At 36.6% G+C, this 24,751-nt stretch overlaps 1 protein-coding gene across 11 annotated transcripts in view; it reads left to right on the plus strand.

Annotated features, from left to right (window-relative positions):
* Nucleotides 1-24,751, plus strand: part of dlg1 (discs large 1) — a 1,351,531-nt gene that overhangs the window by 866,943 nt on the left and 459,837 nt on the right. For 10 of the 11 annotated variants that reach the window (XM_069849439.1, XM_069849443.1, XM_069849448.1 and 7 more), the window contains one exon: nucleotides 18,470-18,505. The exons of the other annotated variant lie outside the window; for it this stretch is intronic. In XM_069849439.1, the coding sequence (XP_069705540.1) occupies nucleotides 18,470-18,505 (36 nt within the window). The remainder of the gene's footprint in view (nucleotides 1-18,469; nucleotides 18,506-24,751) is intronic. 11 annotated transcript variants of the gene reach the window in all.

The raw sequence follows: 24,751 nt of genomic DNA on the forward strand, positions 1-24,751 counted from the left end.
GGCAAACCACAGACTAGTATATACAGTCGGGAAGCTCAATACGTAGTAAATATGCAAACATTAGGTAGTTGCTCACCACTAGGATCGCTAATATCGCCTCATTACAGGCAATGCAAAATAGTACCGTCACAATCTATTGTTTCTAGCACCCTCAAAACTCAAGCTTCGTGACTGTATATAGTAGACTGTGGGTAAACTGCGGCCCACGTCGGGATGTTTGTACGAGCCGGCGTAGCTATAGAAATAGGTGGTAAAATTATAACTGTGCTACAATTCGTGGCAGTTCAGAGTTTTACAGAGCCGATTCAGAATTCGTATCGGATTTTTTTTCTGCGCAAGATGCGTGGAGCGTGATGCTAAGCACATTCTTGCAACCCTTGTTTAGTATAACCACAGTCTAGTACATACAGGCACGAAGCTTGAGTTGTTGAGGGTACTAGGAACAATAGACTATGCAGGTACTATTTCGCGTTGTCTGTAATGAGGCGATAGTAGCGATCCTAGTGGTTAGCAACTATCTATGGATGCATATTTACTATTATTGAGCTTCGTGACTGTATATACTAGACTGTGGTATAACGTTTTGAAAACATGAAGCTCATTCTCCGCTTGCAGGACGATACGTCACAGCAGTACGTCCATCAGACAATTTGTCCACTATCTCATGTCCACAGCTATTTTGGCCAAGGAAATTAATCCAACAAACATTTCGTCCAACAAAATATTTGTCCATTAATATTTCGGTCAAGAATTATTATGTCCATAATTTTTTTGTCCACTAGTTTCTGTGCCAACTAGATATTTTGTCCTCGAATATTTTGTTCATTCTTAGTTAACAAGTACTTCCAATATCATCACCATCATCATCATCATCAAATACATCATGGTTAAGGCCCTTAGGCTTGTTCCATTTCCAGAAAATCAAAACTGTTCTCTCCATCTCTTTCTGGGCCTGCCAAGATCCCTTCTACCAACTGGTTGCTGTAGGAACATCTGTACAGGAGTGGGGTTTATGTCCATTCTCATCAGATGTTTGTACCACTGCTGTCTAGAAGAGTCTATGAAGTCAAGAAGACTTTGTATTTGTAACTCTTCACGAATTTCACTATTTCTCTTCTGATCTTTCAATCTGTATCCAGCAGAGGTCTCCATAATCTCATCTCGGCCGCCTCTATTCTTCTACGTTGTTGTTTGGTCAGTATCCAATTTTCGGCTCCGTATCTTAACAATGGTATTGCCGTTGTCTTATAAAATGTCAGTATTGTTTCTTTCCTAACTCTTTTCATTAGAGTTCGTTTCATTGTTCCCAGGAGCTGTAGAAATCTGGAGAGTTTAGTTTCTTGATCGCTTGGTTGGTCATATCTAACATTACACCTTAGGTAATTAAAATTTGAAACCTGTTGTAAATTGATATCTTTGATTGGTTGAGATTCTGTGAATCCGAAAATTTTTGTTTTCTTTGTAGATACCTTCAAATTGTAATCAAAAGCTATTTTATACATGCTGAATACTGCTTTTTTAAATTGTGCTCATTATCTGAGAGGATCAATAAATCATCAGCAAAAATCATAAAATTTAGAGGTGTTTTTCCGACAAAATTAACATTCAGTTGTTCTTCCCATTTTCTCACAACTTCGTCGATATAAAATTTAAACAATGCAGTTGACATGGGGCACCCTTGTCTTACACCTCTTGTTATTTCCTTTGAATTCTTACTGATTCCGAAAATTGTTTTAATTTTTATTATAGTATTCATATACAGTACATGCTTTGAATAGCTCTTATTAAATGTATTGGTATTGCCCTTTCTTTCATTATTTTCCAAAGTTTCACTCGGCTCACTTTCAATATGCAATTTTAAAAACAAGGGTTGCTATGGAAATGTATTTAATTATTATGTACCATAATAATGTTCGTTTCTATGGAAATATGTAGTTCATTGGTTCATTATTAAATTCTGAAGTAAGTGTAAACATTTAAAATGGCTTATTTGAAAAGAACCGAAGAGGGCGGGACATGCTAGTCCACAACAATTATACTTACCACTTTTATTCACACAGTAGACATGGTAGAAGTACATATTGGCGCTGTGAAAAAAAGAGAATTATGCTATGCCCATTGCATAACCGATGGGCAGCATACTGCTGGAATAGCTATGTACAGTACGTATTACGAAACAAGGACAGTACACTCATTTATGCTAGGGCTGGGGACGGAGCGGTTCGGTTCGGAGCAAATACTGTGACGTCATTACTCTGTTGATCCGAGTTCAGTGTACAGAGTACAAATTTGTGGCGGCAGGTTTAAAATTTGTATTGATTGAGTTGATTTTAGAACGTACTTTGAAAGTGAAACCAAGCGTGTTTTAAAAGCGTTGTAGTAAAGCCCTTTCGCTTCGCCAATTGATGAGAAAAAAGTGCTTCTCTTCATTGAAAAATGACGGTTGCAAAGTTTATTTGAGTGATTACAGCTATTTTTGGAGTTATTTTATATGAACGGCCTATTTAGCCTTCAGTGTTGTTATATATGACAGACGAAATAAAATGATAAAATAATTTATAATAGTAACGGCTAATAAGTTAACATGGGAGGTAGAGTAAACGTTAAACGCTTCAGATAAGTAAAAAGGAAGATAGAAAGACACGGGATCCATGAAGCGCTGCCTAAAGGATTTAAAAATTAACACATAGAATTATTTATTATTACCGGAAAGTGTATAAAATAATCAATAAAACGTGGAACCTTGAACTGAAGAACATAACGCTTATTTATTTTATAACGTGACTAACCTTCCATACAATCATGTTTTTTTTTGAAAAGAGTAATATTATTGATAAATCAAAGTAATTAGCTAACATAAATCATATAAATAAATACAAATAAAATGATGACTGGTGAGATAACATAAATCCAATAAACACAAGAAAAATGTAATGCATTTCCTTTTTGAACATATTTCAGTATTAATCAAACACTCTAATATAGTAATAATAATAATAATAACAACAATAATAATAATAACTAATAATAATAATAATAATAATAATAATAATTATTATTATTATTAATTATTTTTATTTGCTATTAATTTCCGGATCCTCGTGGTCATCCTTAATTAAGACCGGACGATTTATTTCTCTCTCTCTACAGTAATATGTCAAGACTGTCAGTGTTCATTAGGCCCACTTGATAGGTCCAGGAGCGGCCCGTCCCTATGTTCTACAGTACTACAGCACAGTGATAATTTTTGCTCAAATAATGTATTTGTAATACCATAGTATCCGATCTGTCATTTAACAATTTCCGTGGTTATATTCATGACGCATTATCGAGTGTTTAGTCTTCGCTTTTCGCTCTTCGCGGCCTCAGGGGGTTCTTGTGCTACTCTGAACTTCATACGAGAATGTAGACATTTATGCGCATGTGCGAAGCTGAAATCACTGCCCTGATTGGCTATTTTTACGCGGGAAAGTGCTGTAGTCAGCTTCAGCACAACACAGCTTGGAGATTGCAAAAGTAAAGCGTAACGAAAGAATGCTTGTTTGTGGAAGAACTCGGAACTACTGGGTGTTCAGTTCAAAATGTGTCATGGCTTGCTGTATGCCGTCATGTGGCTAGCCGATGAGTCCAGAGAATTAAATCTTCCTACACTTCTGCAAAGGCGTATTACCTAAATGCGAGAGAAGTTGCCTAGCAAGTACGGCGTTCATTCTGAAGATTACTTACCGATACGTACGGTAACTCCAGTAGTGGCAAGAATGTGAACTGTTTGGAAATACGTACTGTCGGGATATGGGGAGAGGGTTAAGACGATTACTTACGTATTTGTTGACATTAACTTCGACGGTCAACATGGACACGGAGCATTTGATTTGTGTTGTGGAATGTTGCCGTACGCAACCGATGATAACAAATACCCTGCGTACGACTTGCCGGCGCAAAACACAGTTCGAAAGAGGTTATGGTGGCACGCAGACCGTACAGACCGCCATCTATTGCTACGGCGTTCAAGTTATACCGTACACGTTCTCAAGTTCAGATTGAAGAACGCCTTAAATAATAGGCAACTTCTCTGACATATAAGCTGAAACTCGCTTCAAATCGCTGACCCAACAACAGTGACGTCATGACACACTTTGACATGAACACCCAGTATTTACAATGTATTTGGTAATTCAAATATCAGACTGCTGTTGCCATCTACCTGTAGGCCTATGAGGTTCCTCCTGAATCAGCTAGCAAACGACGGAAAATGGACTCTCAGAAAATTGAAGCCAAGGAAGTATGTGACTTCAGGAAACTACTCACCGTTTCCAGACTTTAAGCTACCTAGACGCAACAAAATTGTTAAACAGCAAAATTTTTGAGAATTTTTCCTATAATTTTCGTGAACGCGAACTTGAAGTTGCTGTTAACAGCTATACTATACTAAACAAAAGAGTGTTAAAGACACAACTTGGAGTTCTATACGGAAAACTCGACTTCCAAACATAGATGTCTGTTCAATTGTTACAATACATAGTCTCCAACAATTTACAGGATCCATTCCGTGAAGTAACGAAGTTGTTAAATATTTTGGTTACAACACTAATGGCCACTGCTGAGCCAGAAAAATATTTTTCTTGCTTGAAACACTTAAAAACGGTTTTTAAGGAACACTATGTCCCAGGATCGTCTCACTGCTCTTGCAGTACTGTCAATAGAAAAGAGTATGATTTCCAAGATGGAGGCGTTTAACACCAGGGTAACTGATAATTTCTGCAGTAGGAAGGAACGTCGTATGGACTTCATATTTCGTCACTAGGCGAGTCTCAAATTAAGATAAATACATACAAGTGTATATAGTAGGACAATATAGAGATTGTAGCACACTCATTATTTTGGCCACCAGCCGCTACTGGATAGGTCATATATTGGATGAATTCCTCTTAAAAAATTTTAGCCCGCCTTGGGGATAACTCCTGTCGGATATAATTTGTCCTGCAGCAGAATATATTGAAAACAATAGTACCTATGTCGTTGCCTGCTAGAATTAAGTGAAACATGTGAACTCTGTTCGAACGTTTGAACTGACCGGTAACGGCTACGGTTAACCGAGTAAGGGCTGATTCACAATAAACCGGAAACGACAACGAGAACGAGAACGGAAGTAATGTTAAAATAAATGTATTTAAATGTGTGCATTCACAATTAACTGTTGTGAATGCTCACATTTAAATACATTTATTTTAATATTACTTCCGTTCTCGTTCTCGTTGTCGTATCCGTTTACGGTTTATTGTGAACCAGCCTTAATTCCGGTGCTCCGTGCCAGGCACATTAAACCGCTAGAACCGAGTAACTCAACAGTTCTACTCGCTCCGTCCCCAGCTCTAATTTATGCACATAGGCAATCAGGAATACTGGATGCAGTGTACTGGACGAGACAATAAAATGGACAATTTTATAAAGAGGACAACGATAAATGAAGGACATAATAAAATGTGGACCAAACTTTCAGAGGGCAAAATAGCACAATGGACATTTAAACTGTGGATGAAATAATAATGGACATAAGACACCAGAGGACGAAAAAATGTAGTGGACAGAATATCAAAGGGACGTACGAAACAGTGGACGAAATATCCGTGGACATAGCGTCTGGGAACCCATTCTCCATATTTGCATCTGTTGAATATGGTCTCATTCACTATCAAAGAATGCCAATAAAGTTGCAAATATTCAGACGTTTCGAGTGCTATGAGAATTTGGCGATGTCGGCGGCATTCTATGCATGTTTGCTCTAAGTCTCAAGTATTCCCTTCCGGAGTTTGTAGAAGTGAAGTTATCAGAACATCGCTTATATTAACTTTTCAAATGGAATTTTGGTATTCCATTTCCTGCTGCAGCTTCATTAAATTTCCTCGTCTCACTGAATCCCTATGCATGTTGGATGAACGTGTATCCTTTGGAAAGGGAAGTATTGTAGCCCTTTTCCTTTCGTACTAAAGAAGATTAAACGTCACTTTACCGTCCATAACTGTTTATATATACGTTTATATAACCTAGGAGCGTACCTGAAAGAAATGACATACAAGCAGGCAACTTTAAAAGCTAGAAACTTACCTGAACAAGTTGAGAATTTCGCTTCCCGAATTTATGGTTTCCTGCTTCCCCTCCACCACTCGAAGACTGTTAAAATACAGTATACGTAGTTTATTTCGCACTTCAGCTGTTTTATTTGCTACCTAACTTTCCTATATGTAAATTTTCAATTCCATTCGTGTTTCAATCATGCCGTATGCAAATGGCTTCTCTGAGCCTCTGCTCCTACTACGTTGGTTACAATTTCAACTAGCATGCGTGTTGGGTTGCCTGCCACCTAGGAACGCGGCGAGGGCGCTCTCTAACCGCCGTAATTTCTAAACCACGTGTATAAATTTCCCATGCGGCCACCTCGCGCCTGACTCGGGCTATTCGATATGGCGAATACGGTTTAAGCTGCAGTGTGAAATTATGAAACGCCTTTGGTTATCGCTCTACCAACTGTGGTTTATAGTTTTTAACTATGTTTCCCGAGACGAGGAGTTCACATAAATATATCTTTCTCTCCTGTTTTAGAGCTATTTAATTTACCTCACAACTCATACTACAAGGATCTGAGCGGAGTAAATTTGTGCGAGGGTCTTTGCATGGATGCTTTAAATGAAAATCATGTATGTCCGTTGAGTTGGCTGCAGCGATGTATGATATAAAGTGAAACGGTTTAATTCTGATTTCCATTACAACTACTTATATACGCCACATCATGCAAATTTCTAAACAAATTACACCAACTTTTGAACCTAGAGGATAGGCTGTTGCTCGAGGTAATCTGAAATGTTACGCAGGATACTTTATGGAAGAAAAATATCAATAAAGAATGATTATTAGAGGAGAAAAATTCGCTCCGTCGCCGGGGATTGAACCCGGGTCCTTGGTTCTACGTACAAAGTGCTCTAACCACTGAGCTATGCCAAAGCTCAATTCACAGCACCGGATCGAACTCATTTCCTTTTGTGGCCTGACTCCAAGTTCGACATATATGTTGATATATTATATTAAGTCAACTGCCATTATACAAGGAGCGCACTCAACTGAATGACTTGGTGGCCGGGATTCCACAGTAATATGCGCTGTATCCCGGCGCCGGAGCGAATCTTTTTCTCCTCTAATTAATAATAATCATTGTTACCATAAGATACATTCTATAGGACCAAAAATTAATCTTTACATAGATTAATGAAGTTTTCACATGCCGTGCATTATGACACTGTTGAAATACAGTGGCGTGCAAATGTAATGATGTTATGTCTCGATATTTAAAATTATATAATTAAACTTGTGAGTTCAAAAACGTCCCAACTACAGGAGCCTACATTTTTTAAGAGAGGAAAAACGTAAATGCTCGACATTCGTGTATAGGAATAATATGAAATTTATTTATACAATACGGCAGTAGGCTCTGAACACACCTATAATAGTATACTATACTGTTCACCTGCCATTGTGCTAAAAAGTTATGGAGTGGAGTTAGGAATTCTTGAAATATACAATACATAAAAAATGCAATTTTTTTAATGAAGAAGGATGGGTGGAGCGGAGAAAAATTCTCTCCGGCACCGGGACTCGAACCCGGGTTTTCAACGCTTTGTGCTGACGCTTTATCCACTAAACCACATCGGATTCCAGCTCCGATGCCGGATCGAATCCTCTCATTTAAGTTCCACTTCTTAGTTTTCCTTTAGTGGCCAACCCTCATGCACTGTGTCATAGATGTGTGATAGTGGCACAATGTGCAGAGGTGCACTCATTACGAGTGTCTAAGTGGCCGGGATCCGAAGGAATGAGCGCCGTCTTAAATCACAGAGTGATTATTTTATGCATATCATATTATTGTGATGTACCGAAGTACATACTATATTTCCGCGAAGGATTTCTGCATTACCATATGAAGAAGGATGGGGGGAGCGGAGAAAAATTTTCTCCGGCACCGGGACTCGAACCAGGGTTTTCAGCTCTACGTGCTGACGCTTTATCCACTAAGTCACACCGGATTCCAGCTCCGATGCTGGATCGAATCCTCTCAGTTTAAGTTCCACCTTCTAAAAACTATGATTTTATTTGAATCTAGTAATCGAAGAGAACACTATCGGCCATCATACCACGATAGACGTGAAAGTTAGGGAAATAAGACAGGAAGGAAGAGTGGATTGTAAACGTGTACTGGAGACCACTTCAAAGAGATTGAAAATGTAAAATTGGCATATTCATAACGAAAGCATTCATTTGTTGAGATGTGGGAGTTGAAGCTTTTAAAGCGATTGATTTGTGATGTATTTTTTTTGTTGTGAGGGGAATAACCTGTCTTACTGGCTGTGCAAAAGAAGATAGAAATTAAACATCCTGTCAGTTACAATCATGCATATCTCGAAACACCTGGCCGTGTTGTACGCAGCATTTAAAGTACAGTTTGAATACTGTGTAAAACATTTTGTAAACATTTCTGTAATCCAAAAAACATCAAAAGCCTAATTATTTCTCTATGCGGTTTTTACTAGGCATCTTTACTCCTTTAAGGCTAATTGGAATTTCCCAATCCTCGGTGGAGTCAAAAACCCTGATAGAACTGATATTTGACCCTTGCGGTGAACTTCAGTGAAGTCCGGAGGGCCTAATTAGTTAAATCCACTCTCCTAACCTCCTCGCTGGGACCTCCTGGGATCTTTTAAGGTGCGAAAGAGAGAGTGGTGTGTAGAAAACAACGGAAAGCTACCGCTAAAGAAAAATAAAGAAGTGTAAGTACAGTAGTAGGGGAGAGTCGGGTAGTATCGGACATCGGGTAATATCGGACAGTGAGTTTCTTTAATCTACCACACGATGATAGTACCTGATTGACATGGTTACGTTTCTGTGATGTCGCACAGAGAAACGTAACCATGTCATTCAGGTACTACCATATGGTGGTAGATGAAAGAAACGCACTGACCGATACTACTCGATGTTCGATACTACCCGACTCTCCCCTATATGTGGACCTAGAAAAGGCGTTTCACAGAGTGGATCGGAATAAACTGATGGGGATCCTAAAGAAAATTGGCGTGGATTGGAAAGAGTAACCTTCATATGAAACGAGTCAGTCAGGATAAGAGAAGAAATGTGAGAAGGAAGTGAAATAGGAAGAGGAGTACGACAAGGATGCCCTTTATCACCTACCCTGTTCAACATCTACTTGGAGGATTTAGTAAAGAACTGTTTTCAGAACATGGGAGGAGTGATAGTAGGAGGAAGAAGAATAAAATGTATAAGATTTGCTGATGATATGGCGTTGTTCAGAAGAAGAGATGATACTAAGGAATATGCTACTGGAGCTAAATGACAGCTGTGAGCAGTATGGAATGAATATAAATGCCAATAAGACGAAAACCATGATCTTAGGTAGAAAAGTAAAGAAGGTAAACTTGCGAATTTTAAATGAGGCAGTAGAGCAAGTGGACAGCTTCAAATGCTTGGAGTGTACTATAAGCAGTAACATGAGCTGCTGCCAAGAAGTCAAAAGGAGAATAGCAAAAGAATGCATTAATAGAAAAAGAAACATGTTCTGCGGACCTCTGGAGAAAGAACTGAGGAAGAGATGTAGCATTGTATGGGGCAGAAACATGGACATTACGACAAAGTGGAGAGAAGCGACTATAAGTATTTCAAATGTGGATATGGAGAAAGCTAGAACGTGTGAAGTGAACAGACAGAATAGGAAACGAAGCTGTGTTGGAAACAGTGGATGAAGAAGGAATGATGATGAAATTGATTAGAAAGAGGTAAAAGGAATTGGCTGGGTCACTGGTTGAGAAGAAACTGCCCTCTGAAGGATGCACTAGAAGGAATGGTGAACGGCAGAAGAGTTCGGGGCAGAAGAAGATATCAAATGATAGACAATATTAAGGTATATGGATCATATACAGAGGCTAAGAGGAAGGCAGAAAATAGGAAAGACTGGAGAATGCTGCATTTGCAGTGAAAGACCTCTCCTTGTGCAGAACACAATGAATGAATGAATGAATTCATTCATTCATTTACTACTCCTTTTTTGGCCAGCATTGAAATACGTAAAAATTACTCATATATAAACATTCATAAATAGCCTAATTCTGGAAGACTTGTTTTGCCCTTGAAGGCCAGAATCGAATACATCTTTCTGTAATCTGAGTCGAGAAACAGATGGGCCTCAGCCCACATTGGACTGGATTCGAAAAAGTATATAACGATAAAACGATCTCCAATATGCGATAACGTTTCTCGCTACTCAAAGGATTACAAATAAAAATGTGTGCGCCATGTAATTAATTTTGCGTCATAATCCACATGCATTGAGCCAGTTAATAGATAATCCATGCTTTATAATTTTCGAGTATGGGAATTATAATTACATTAATTATCTGGAATCATTATTCAGTGTTATTTTACTTGGTAAATTTATATTTCAGTGTTTAATGAAATTTTGTTTTGGCCGCAATTCATCAATTTAAAATTGCAATTTAATGCAAAATTAATCTCATTAGTAGATAGGTATCAATCAATTACGCCTTTCAGAGGGATAGTTGCTCCTGTTTCACAAAATTCCACAGCGCACACCTGCACCAGCCTGCACCTTGTTGTTCACTGTAATTTGTTGGTCGTGCAATTATTCTCTCGTTTAGTCGTGTACGGTTCGCTGGCCCGCAGTGTGTATCTCGCATTAGCAGACCGCGGCACATAATTTAGAAGAGATGCGATATATCATACAAGGCTTTACGGGCGAAACCAGCCGGAAGATATCAGAGTAGGAACCTCTTTTGTTTCCGGGTCAAGCAGGAGGCCACGTTGCTGGCAGCGACCTCGTTTCATCCGTTACTCTTAAGGAATCGGAACACAGAAAAGACGAGAAAATAGTACATTATGCAACGAGCCTATAATGATAGTAAGTAAGACGCGAGTATGTTTGTTTATGAAACGAGCGCAAGCGAGTTTCATAATTTTCATACGAGCGTCTTAATTAACATTATAGGCAAGTTTCATACGACTTTTTATGCTCGACCATATTTCTAACTTGAAATTATTCAGAAGTATTCATTTTATTCGTATCTGACTCAAGAGCGGAAGTGACCTTGTGTATAGCTCGTAAATTGTGAGATGTGCGCAGACGCGAAAGTATTGATTTTTTCCGAGGAACAATATCATTGACCTTGATATAATCTAGAGAATAACATGAACTAATTTTGATATAACCTGGAAATTGATTTAGAATTGAAAAACGAGATGACAAATTGAATTTATTTGAATATTATTTACAATTAACGCTAATTATTATAGTAACAGAACATAATCTTCTGCGACAGTATTGAATTTCCAGCCTCCGTGACGTTTCCCTCGTTGTCTTTCGATTGCATATCCGAGAATAATCGAAAACCTGAACTTTAATGAATATGTGTACTTTAATGACATGCATTAAAGGACTGCTACCAGGTGTATAATTACTACATTTCGGCATGGTCGAGCATAAAAATCTTTATAAAATACCGAACCCTACGAAATTGGATAAACCATTCTTGATCTAATGTTTATTCATTTTATTTATATATTTATTTATTTAACAATAACATATACATAAAAACGTTACATTAAAATACCCCGAAAGAGCAAAGCTCGTGTTCGGGGACAGTTCCGTTACATAGATATACATACTTTGTAGACAAAATAATTAAGAAGAAGGGTCACGTAAAGATGATAATAAATTTATTAAGTAATAATACTAGTAATAACTGAGTGAAAAAAGAGACGATGTTGAGATTGGTGAATTAATATAAAATCATTATTAGTAGTATAATTAGTACAGGTCATGTTGATATAGTAACCAAGATAAGATAGAAAAAATATAGGCTACTTAGGATAGAAATAAACTTGTTTTACATGGTACATAATATAAATATAGGGAAGTCTGTCATATAATTTTTTAAATTCTGGATCTGAAAATTTCATTGCTTAAAGTAGTCAATTCTGGATGAAATTTTATTATCGAATTATATAGACGTGGACCATAATTTGTACCGTGTAGTAAAGCAGCAGATATTAAATATTTAGGTTCAACTAATTTAAGAATTTCATTTCGTCTTGTATTATGATCATGTGGCTGAGCTATGATATCGGATATTTTAAAAAATAATGTATTTCCATAGTGATTTAATAGTTCTTTCTCCCATGCACTAAGCGTGTGTTACAGATCTTGTATTTTCCCTGTGTTCCATTAACTGAACCAGGTTTTGTGAACCATAACCAGACTGACTTCTGCAATTTAAACTATCACATCTCATTACGTAAAGATTAATTTTTTATCCTACAGTATCTGTGCGACAAAACTTTTTTCTAAGACTGTACATGCCTCCTAAATCTTACTTACTTATAAATGGCTTTTAAGGCAGGTTCATTGCCGCCCTCACATAAGCCCGCCATCGGTCCCTATCCTGTGCAAGATTAATCCAGTCTCTATCATCACATCCCACCTCCCTCAAATCCATTTTAATGTTATCCTCCCATCTACGTCTCGGCCTACCCAAAGGTCTTTTTCCCTCCGGTCTCCCAACTAACACTATATGCATTTCTGGTTTTGCCCATACGTGCTACATGTTTTGCCCATCTCAAACGTCTGGATTTAATGTTCCTAATTATGTCAGGTGAAGAATACAATGCGTGCTGTTCTGGATTGTGTAACTTTCTCCATTCTTCTGTAACTTCATCCCTCTTAGTCCCAAATATTTCCCTAAGCACCTTATTTTCAAACACCCTTAACCTATGTTCCTCTCTCAAAGTGAGAGTCCAAGTTTCACAACCATACAGAACAACCGGTAATATAACTGTTCTATAAATTCTAACTTTCAGATTTTTTGAAAACAGACTAGATGAGAAAAGCTTCTCAATCGAATAATAACACGCATTTCCCATATTTATTCTGCGTTTAATTTCCTCCCCAGTGTCATTTATATTTGTTACTGTTGCTCCAAGATATTTTAATTTTTCCACCTCTTCGAAGGATAAATCTCCAATATTTATATTTCCATATCGTACAATATTCTGGTCACATGACATAATCATATACTTTGTCTTTTCGGGATTTACTTCCAAACCTATCGCTTTACTTGCTTCAAGTAAAATTTCCATGTTTTCCCTAATCGTTTGTAGATTTTCTCCTAACATATTCACGTCATCCGCATAGATAAGAAGCTGATGTAACCCGTTCAATTCCAAACCCTGTCTGTTATCCTGAACTTTCCTAATATGCCCACTTATGTACCACTCTACTTAGGAGATATTTAATAATTGTGTTGTTTACCTTTTGTAAAAAAAAAAAAAGAGATGGGGAGGGGCGCGTTTCTAAAAATGAGAAAGTGAAAGATAGAAAATTTCTTATGTGGCATTTAATTGGATGCACAACCTACTTAAAATACACTCTTAAACCTAAAAATACTTCTAGTAACCGTAAACTCGTGTATAATTTTCATTTACTGAGAATACTGATTTTTTTATGGCAATGAAACTGAAATCTGATGCTTGTGACTGTCTGGTATTGACGGTTTTATAGTTAATAGACATAAGGTACTCGGCGGTGACCTTCCATCAAGTGACTCAAGAGTCGACCGCGAATCGAAACACACAACTTAAAACGACATGCTTAGATACAACTTTTTACAAAGGTAAAACTATTACATTGCTAAATAGTACCATAAAACATTTTGTTACCATCATTTGAGTGATCAGATTATATTTCATAGAAGTCTGATATGCTGTTGCGAGTAACAGAGAAATCGGTTTAAGGTATCGAATACGAGCATTATTCTTACGAGAAGAGACTCAATGCGTCACTGAATCTCCTTCCAGGTGTGTGGTGGCTGGAGGTTCGCACGATGCGTAAGTTTGACAGTATATTCTTAAAAGACATGGACGTCAATATCGGATTCCATACATACCGATTCCGTTCACAATTTCTTCCGACTCCAACTTCACAGCTGTGCTTCGAGATTATAACCGTATGAATACCTCTGATATTTCTGGTGTAAATGCGGATGTGGATAACTTTCCTGTATTCAGTTTCCTTTCCAACATTATTGACAGTTGCTTAATTTTAATGCCTTCTAAAAAAATAGAGTAGCTTCCACTACTGTAAAGGCTGTCATTGATGAGAGACATTATTTTTAATTTAGACACAGAGCTTGGTGGAATAATTGAATCTTCGTCGTAGGGTAGCCAGATTTGTTATTTGTTCTTAACGTTCGTCTTTTAATTAGTATTGTTTTGCATTTTCTCGTGTCAGGTTCGTACTGCCAAGTTTATTAAATCTACATTTTTTAGTTGGTCTCATGGATGGGACACAAAATTAGCTGCATGTTTTCTCAGAGAATTGTATACATTAATTTGGAGTTTTTAATTTAAAAATATACTTATAATTAAATAGAAAATTTTTATTAAAACGTACTTCGTTTGCTTGCTGAGTTGGCCTTTCCTGATTCTGAAAGATAGCATACTAAACGATATTTCATACAAGTTGAGAAGATGCGAAAGCATCTCTTTCCCCTTCTACTCGCCATGAGTCCGTCAGTAACAGGTCGGTAGCTGTTACCTCTTATACCTGCACCCCCCAACTTGTACACACAAGAAAATAATATATTAAATAAAGTACATAAGTGAGAATATAAAATACAATGACACAGACGTTTGACAGTTACATGGCTGAGTATATTTTAGTGTCGTTCTTATAATATTTTCAACTAATAATTATAGTGAGGAATGTTATATTATATTATAAATTCGGGGGGAGTGACACAGTCCAGATTGTCCCTTTGTGTGTGTTGCAGAGTAGCAACTAGCGGTGGAGAAAACACTTATCTTCTGCTCTCAGTAGCTTTTTAATGTGCCAGTTAATATAAACAGCAATAAAACGAAATATAGACGCTAGTATAGACCAGGCCTGCACAAGGTTTACGCTCTCCGAGCCGGCTCACAGCTCATGAGCGGAATGCAGATATTAGCTGCGCTCTGTATAAGGGTGGACTGGAAGAAGGGATGATCTCGTACAAAATATACACAGAAGGAAGTACTATTACGAGTGCTTATGAAATGAATTCCCGTTCAGTGTTTGCAAAACTATCTTGGACTATTATTAATTAATAAAGAAATATTATTTTACAGAAGTAATAGAAATTCTATAGCTACTTCAATGTACAATATCATTTTGTTATATTTTTATTTATCAGTACATCAAGACGAGGTTATATGCTGTTGGCAGCTGAAAGGAACAGTAGCCTACTGATCGTAATGAAACATCAGTTACAGATGTTCGATGTCTGCCTTTATTAAAGTTGATTATAGAAAACAGTTGCTCACAAATATAAATGTTGAGCCAAACATAGCAATCATTTTCACAGCCAGCCTGTGTAGTCGTGGATATTATTGCTAATATTTAGTCTTGTAAAACTCGACGAGGCTAGTAGTATTATTCAAACGATCTTTAGCCCCTAGGTCACATTGAAGGTCAATACGTTCGAGCTGTATATCGTTAAATGTTATGTTCCGTCTTTTACATTCCTCCATACTGTACTATAGCAGTAGGTAAGCAACGTGAAACAGTTATGAGAATAGGCCTACACACCTCACTCCACTACATAACTGAGTGGTCGTTTCCCTCTCCGTTTCGGCGAGCGGTAAACACAGCTCTCCCGCTCCGAAGGAGCGCGCGCGCTCGTTGAGCTCTGTCTGTGCAGGCCTGGTATAGACTTTCGAAATATAGGTTATCAGTAAACATTTTCAATAATCTAATTTTTTACTATGTTAAAAGTCAGTTAGTCGAACGTTAGTAAGATGGATAGTAGCATCTTCCCCTTCACCGATGGTTAAGAGTGTGAGTAGAGGGGAAGGTCTATCAACCAAACTGAAATGGGGATTAGTCTAAAATTCAACTAATTACAGTAGAGGAGGCAAGACCTGTCCTGTGACCCTATCATGTGCCGTGGTTATTTCACCAATGGGTGTGGAGGGAGAAGGTAGGTTTTAGTCTGAGATGAACTTCCGTTTCGGTAGATTCGTATAATTTTAACCATCATGAAACAAACACTTTTTGGTAGCTCATTATTTCCCCTCTCGCACAGCTCACATGCCAATTCCCGCCTCATCTGTATTTCCACCGTCCAAACTAAAAATTCTTGAATGCATTTTGCTAAGTCGTACAATACTAGGATTATGTGTAGTTAGCGTTTCTTGCTGTGAATGACTGATTTCACATTCTGTAAAAAATATTTATTATTGTAATATTTCCTTGGATATAGTGCGTTTATAATACTTTTCAGAACGCCACACTAGTTCAGTTTTTAATGCTGTACAGATAACCGAAGTTTATAATATTTATTACAGTGAACCGAAGTTTATAATATTTATTTCAGTCGTGTAGGAAGGTTCCAATCGACAGGGCTGTGTCGGCTTAATAGAGTTAACTGGAAAGCCATATATTGTTTTCATGCTAAATGACTGACAAGTGACGGTTACAATATCTGAAATGCTTAATATAATATATAATATAATATAATATAATATAATATAATATAATATAATATAATATAATATAATATAATATAATACAATACAGTACACAGGGTGATTCACGAGGATTCACCGTCACTTACAGGGCTTATTTCCGAAGACATTCTGAACGAAAAATGTCATATAAACATTTGTCCTAATGTCAATATTTTCATTGTTATATTAATTTGAAGTTGTTAGTAAAATATATTTTTTCTTTAGTTTTAATGGTAAAAAAAAAAGATATTACAAATAGAGAATGAACTATTTACAAGTGCCATTGGCTAGTGTTCTTAATTGCTTTGTACAAATTTTATTTTTCAATTTTTAACTACAAATGACATCATTCTTACGCACTTAACACAAAAATTGTTACAAATCGTACTACTTTGGGAACTTGATTCTTTAATAGTTTAATTAAGTATCCTAATGTACAATCTTTAAGAATTTACAAGAGCGTTGTGATTTGTAACAATTGTTGTGATACATGAGTAAGAAAATGTAATTTTGTAGTTAAAAATCGAAAAAAAAAAAAATTCTGTACGAAGCAGCTATGGAATTCTCAACACAATTTTGGCTTCAGAATACTAGTAAAGGAATGATACTCCTGAATATATAATGATATGATGATATAATATATTTCGTCATAGCACTTCTTTACATGTAATGGTGTACCTTGCATTTCTGTATCCGGTGCCACCATTAACATATTATTACAATAAGACATTATTTGCAGTACACGTCTACACAAATACTCCCAATTACACTATGCACCTTTTTTGTTACTTGGTTAAACTCCCCTTCAGTATTTCTCCTACATTTCATTTGCTATTCTCTATTTGTTCATTAATCCTAATATATCTAATATTATATACTCCTTTCACACCCCCTTTATCCTCTAACTACTATTCACTAAAATCTCAATTTCAATTTTTCTCTATAAATTATCATATTGAATTATTTGTCCTATTTGTTCTTTGACCTTTTCTCCTATCTTTCTCTTATATTCATTTACTGTTCCAACGTTCAAATGTTAGTACTAATTTTATGCTGTCACTTGTTCACTTCTCTTAACTCTTTCTCAATATTTTCTCTCATTTGCGCTCACTTTCACTTTCTCACTATTCTTCTTACACTTTAATCCATTGTCACTATTCTCACTTCCTATAAATACTTATATTTTATTCTACACATCTGCTTATACACTTTCTCTCTCCCCTATACTTCTGGATCTTTTCCAGTTTCACTTTTACTCCTGAATAGTTTAATCTTTATCTGTAATAATCTTTTACCCTTAAAACTCAAGAATAATGGTATTTTATAAACAACTTCAAATTAGTGTAATTTGAGATTACGACAAATGTTTATAGACATTTTTTGCTCAGAATGTCTTCGGAAATAAGCTCCGTAAGGGACTGTAAATCCTTGTGAATCACGCTGTATAATACAATATAATGCAAGTACTTGTAATAATACATGTTAATAATCCCTTGTTAATTCCCAGTTAGAACTTAACAGGTAACATACCTATAAGCTTATAAAGTGAAAGATTAAACGCAATTATGCTACTCTTCATTTTGTCTAGACGACAAAGTGCATTAATTTCTGTAAATAGGTTTGGACCTACATAGGTCGAGAATAAGCTTTGCTCGAGTACTTAAACTAACTTGTCAGGTTGACTCCCCTGCTTATTGGCCATAACATTACCGACAGACAGTATTATAAATGAGCCTGAGATTGCATGGCTTGAGAATAAGCACCGTATCTAATGCTGGGACATTGCCAGCGCTCGCACGTCTGTTTGCAATGTCAGTTGTTACGGTAGCTAATGATACGTTCTGGTCTGTTTCAGGCGCACACCCCACTCCTGTCAGGAGATAACAAACATGTAAGTACCGCTCTGTTTCAATCTTCTCCTTGCATTTCATGCCACGGAGGTCCCGTTTAATAACAAGTTCAAGCATGTAATAATAGTAAATAATATATGTGTGTAGTTAATAAGAGGAAGATGCTTTTGTCTATAATATACATGGAGAACGTATCACGGCATCCGTCTAATTTATTGTGACCTCAAATTATATTACTTTGGTGGACCACTCTTTTTGATGGAGAAGCGAAGCTTACGCAAAAATGAGTATAATTCTATCACTCAATTAAGGAAGATTGCCAGGCAAAACAAGCAAAAAACGTTTAGGCTACTTGCTTGTAATAATAACGCATGGGACGTGTTGTAGTCTTCATCCTCTGCTTCTTGAAATATTGCATTAGCCATTCTCAATTTATGTTGAGGTAAAGCGCATGTGTACACTCTTATTGAGAATACTATATAACCCTTGGAAGACTTCCATAGCTGCCTTCTCGATCGCACTGTATTTCATACGCTGAACGAATTGTTGGTCGATGCAATGAGGATTAGCGAGTTGTTTCAATGATGCAAAGTGAAATAAATCACCTGTGTAATAAATAGCTTTAATATTTAAAAAAATGCATTTATTTATACTTTATCATTTCTCATTAATATTAAATATTTCAACTGGACCTAAAATCTTAGCACATTCTTAATAAGAATGCAACTTAAACAAATACGGTTTCGAAACATTTATATATGAGCCGTTCAGAGCAGAAGTGGTGTAAGTCAAAATTGGTTAATGTGGTTTAAAGTAAATAGATTAAATAAATTGAATATTAATTGCTACTTTACACTGTATTTTACAGAATGTTTACTTTAATCCTCATTACCCATTTTTTACTTAACACCACTTCTGCTCTGAACAGCTCATATACAGGGTGTTAAAAAGTATCCAATATTTTAGGAGGTGCTAGTATGCATCAAAACAAGAAAATAATGTCTAATAAACATGGGTCCTACAACACATACTTTCTGAGATCTGAACACTTGTTCATAGGACGTTCATCCATGGCCCCTTCGGCGTAAGGAATCACGCACTCTTTGAAATTTGTTTTAATACGTTAATAAAAAAGTCCTGTTAACGATCCCCAGTTAGTCTCTGTGATAGCACGTATAGCCCTATTAATCTATCGCCAAGAACGCCTGCCCATAAGTTGATTGAGAATCGGTGCTTAGGCCTATGCCTTGTTTCTTCAACTGCATGGGGATTGTCATCTGCATACACATGCTGATTACGAAAATTCAAACACCATCTCTGTTGAACCCCGCTCATATCCGCAACCAGCCTTTTGTTTTCAGTATTCCTTGCGACGTATCAGTATTCCATGCCAGGGGTGTCAACTACGGTATGATTATCTGGCAGTCTGCTGTATTGTAGGGCAGAGAAATGCATTGCCATGAATGAACGTCACATTGAAACCTGTGAACAAGTGTTCAAATCTCAGACAGTATGTGTTGTAAGACCCATGTTTATAAGACATTATTTTCTTGTTTTGATGCATACTATCACCTCCTAAAATATTGAATACTTTTTTAACATTCTGTATAGGCTATATATTTTTCTAGAAGACATAATCTCTAATAGCCTAATGCATAATATATTCAGGCTATACAGTAGGATTAAATGAACTTATTTCTATCCGACGTTTATCATTAAGATCATTTAGAAGTGCCTCACGATCCACTCCTACGATATCTTAATAATGACTAATATGGTATATTTTATAAATAGCGCTCTAAATAGAATTTTCTATCAGTGATAATAACTTTTCCACAAACTGTGCTCCATTTTTACCTCCGAAAATAAATGATCACTTTCATACAAAGGATTCATTTGAAACCCTGAGCGTCGTTAACACCACTCGTGCTAGCCGTACTGTAGCTGACTCAAAATCTCTGTTTATACCTACAGTACATAACATTGGTCGACTACATATTTTAGTTCACTTTTAAGTGCTGCAGTCATGTTTGTCGATCACCGACTTCACCAAGACAAAGTTAAGAGCACCTACAGGTTAGGCAATATTTAAAACATTTTAGACGAGAGTTTTCACACAATTTTCGCTGTGCTAATACAGACACATGTTCATCCCTTCACTGTCTTTCCATATTCCATAATATTTATTCTCTTTCTTTATTTCTTTCATTGATGTTATTCTGCCCTGGAACCTTCATTTGATTTTCGTTTCTTTAACTATTATACCCTTGCACTTCTCGGATATCGTTGGTCAGTCAAGCAGATTAGCTCTTTGTAACGATCCCAACGAGTAGGAGACATTTCTCATTCCTTTTCTAATCACCTGAATATCAATTTGGAGCTAATCTTCGAAACGTTGTGTTTTTTTATAATTAGCATATGAAAATTCATTCTACACCGCAGCATCTTACTAGTAATAATAATAATAATAATAATAATAATAATAATAATAATAATAGTTTTATTTAACCTGACAGAGATAAGATCATAGGAACTTACTCAGTCTGGATTGATGATGGAGCGAGTGCGTATATTACTCACTACGCAACGCAATTTATCGAACGATCTTCGGACTGTGCCACATTCCTTATCCTGCCGAACCTTCAGACGGCACGAACTGAAGAGGCTTTTGTGATGATGTGAGTAGCGAGGGGAAATTAACGACTAATCTCCCCATGGGCTGTTAACAGGCAATCAAGGAATTTACTGGAAGTGGTAATGAGTTTCCTACATGTGCAAGGAAGATAACGGGACAAACCCGACTTCTAGTATCTCTGAACTCATACACAGTGGCTCTTAGTTTCAGTGTATTATTCAATGTTTAACTATATTGTTGTAGTCAGCTGAAGAATAGAAAAGACGAAAATAATGGAAATCCGAGGTTCGTGGGTTCATACTCGACCGATGGTGATATTTTTTTTTCTTTCGTTCGTGGGTTCAGAAGAAAGAACACTTGAAGTGAAAGAGGCTGCCTCAATCCCTAAGGCAAAATCTGAATAATTATTGCAAATAGAGAAATTAAAATAAATGAGGCTCCTTTATTAATATTTTATGCTCGACCATGCCGAAATGTAGTAATTATACACCTGGTAGCAGTCCTTTAATGCATGTCATTAAAGTACACTTATTCATTAAAGTTCAGGTTTTCGTTTATTCTCGGATATGCAATCGAAAGACAACGAGGGAAACGTCACGGAGGCTGGAAATCCAATACTGTTGCAGAAGGTTATGTTCTATTACTATAATAATTAGCGTTAATTGTAAATAATATTCAAATAAATTCAATTTGTCATCTCGTTTTTCAATTCTAAATCAATTTCCAGGTTATATCAAAATTAGTTCATGTTATTCTTTACATTACATCAAGGTCAATGACATTATTGTTCCTCGGAAAAAATCAATACTTTCGCGTCTGCGCACATCTCACAATATACGAGCTATGCACAAGGTCACTTCCGATCTTCAGTCAGATACGAATAAAATGAATACTTCTGAATAATTTCAAGTTAGAAATATGGTCGAGCATAAAAAGTCGTATGAAACTTGCCTATAATGGTAATTAAGACGCTCGTATGAAAATTATGAAACTCGCTTGCGCTCGTTTCATAAACAAACATACTTGCGTCTTAATTACTATCATTATAGGCTCGTTGCTTAATGTACTATTTTGTTCCAAGTAATGTTTTAAATTCTTTATGTAAATTTAGTGACAACATCTGTTGCTTCCTTGCTTTCCTCAAGGCACATTTCATTGACCTTTCAAAATATAGGGGAGAGTCGGATAGTATCGGACATCGGGTAATATCGGACAGTGAGTTTCTTTCATCTACAACACGATGATAGTACCTGAATGACATGGTTACGTTTCTCTATGCGACATCACAGAAACGCAACCATGTCATTCAGGTACTACCATATGGTGGTAGATGAAAGAAACGCACTGTCCGATACTACCCGATGTCCGATACTACCCGATTCTCCCCTAATGATTACTTGGAATCTTCGTCGCAACAGTTGAAAGATGCAATTAGTGTCATTGATTCGCTTATACAGAAACAAGTACCAGAACCCGTAGGTGAAGGCAACACATTAAAACTGAAGAAAGTATTAAAGAGGAATCCAGGGTTTGAAAAAATGAAAAATGTATGCTCCATTCTCCAGGGGGAAAGCTTCAATTGTTAGTTACCGTGGGTACCTGCTGCAGTGACAGCGATTAAATTTGCACCTATGACGTCATGTGCTGTCAAAAGAACCATTTCGTCGTTCAAATGTATTTTGAGATACAATAGAAAAACCTTTTCAGTCGAGAATCTTGAAAAGTATTTGGTCATATATTGCAACCAAGAACAGTACCAGTAAATAATGTTGTTGTGTTTGTTTGTTTGTTTGTTTGTGTTTGTACTGTATCTTTTATCTATTGAACATTGAAATTTATGTAGTTAATGAAGGCTAATTATATTAGATAAAATGTTAATTGTTACAGTAATTTATTCAAACTACAAATAATATTAAAGGGGAAGGAACAAAAATTTCGAATGTTATAAATTTTGATAAATAGTTTTGTTCTTGAAAAGATCAGTTTCGTGGTCTGTGTTGCCTGAATAAATACATATTTATTTTTTAAGAACACCTGTAAGGATACATTTTTAACGATCTGGAAGTTTTTGCGACCCCTTTCACAGGTTGGACATTAAACCTATAAAAAAAAAAAATTCACCTATTCCAAAAACCTAAAATAATCTTTTTAAAAACCTAAAAATCCGGTTCCTAGTTATAACTGTAGCATTTTTAAGCAATAGGAACTACATAAATATGAGCGACTTTATTTCAAACCTCTCTATACAGTAGAAACTCTATTATCCGTGGTAATGAATGAGGTGGACTGAACGGTTAATCGAAAAAATCGGATAATCCGTACCATAAAAGATTTGCGTAATTTTAGTGAATAATATTTACACTTTCGTAATTTCGTCCCTAGTCTTCTATTTAACACGCTAGGTAGTGGATCAGAAGTTCACTAATGTAAGTCTGATTGTGAACAATGGGTTTTTAAGGGCCAAGGAAACTCTTTGTAATGATTGTCTCTGGAAATATATTAATAATGGAGGTTTCGTGTTGTATATTTACATACTTTATACACTTCAATCTCGTATTCTGATGAGAGGTGAGCCACAGTTTCTCATTCCCCAAACAACTCCATTATTTACACTTTTTTTTTATACTTAGCACAAGATTTATTTTGACACCTTTAGAAAACATTTTATATAGAAGTTATACAGTACGACAATTCGAACACTAGACCATACTCTGTAAGGAAAAAGGCTTGTAATAACATTAAAAAGAAAAAATAACGTGCTAATACAATGCACAGTACTTAATATATTTCTGCAGAAAAAAGCGAGAGAAAGACAGACGGATAATCCACCAATCGTTTAATAGAGTGACGGATAATCGGGGTTCTACTATACTTCCATCGGAAACAGTAACGTGAGCGTTTTCCAGGAATATGGTCAAGTGACCTCCAAGGCTATTGAAGTCGACCCTCTCTATTCGTAAAACGCACTTATAGTGGTACACGGGCCCTAGTTTGAGAAAACGCTATTTTAGATTAGGATCTTTAGCAATTACCTGGAGTTTCCAGATTGTCTCTTGCAATTTGTTCCGACTATGACTTCAGACGGTAGAAGTGCCGTTTGGTTGATTACTTTATGTGTAAATTGAATATGCGACCGCTCTGAGTAGCGATTTAATATCTTCGCCCGACGGACCTCAGGTAAGACTAAAGGTGCACGCACCTGGGTTAAACACGCAGTGCGAGGGCGGATATTACATCTTGGCTCAGGAACCGAGAAGCTGAGCGAGACTTTCTGTACAAGCAATTCCTTCCTTCGCGGCGGATATTAAAAGGTATACCCTCACACCCCCTCAGTAAAAAAATATGTTACAAGCAACCGCAAGTGAAACAGAGGCAAAGTTGCAGCCACTCCACATCAAAGAGTCCTTATTTTGCAAGGACCGTCATCTTGCCAGGGGGAATTCTACTCTCTTGAAAATTCCCTAACACCCACGCAGTGCTTTAATTGTCGTCTCAACACACAAACTTTTTGGTTGAATGTATAAGCGCGGTTCATCAGGACTGCATATTAGAAGTAGATTTGCTCGCACAAGTTATTGCCTTACAGTAGCTACAAAATTGTACTTAAATTGAAAACTCTGTTCCAAGAAGTGAAAAGGCAGGATCGACCCGA

The sequence above is a fragment of the Periplaneta americana genome, chromosome 16 (assembly GCF_040183065.1).
Source record: "Periplaneta americana isolate PAMFEO1 chromosome 16, P.americana_PAMFEO1_priV1, whole genome shotgun sequence".
In the NCBI taxonomy this organism is placed as follows: domain Eukaryota; kingdom Metazoa; phylum Arthropoda; class Insecta; order Blattodea; family Blattidae; genus Periplaneta; species Periplaneta americana.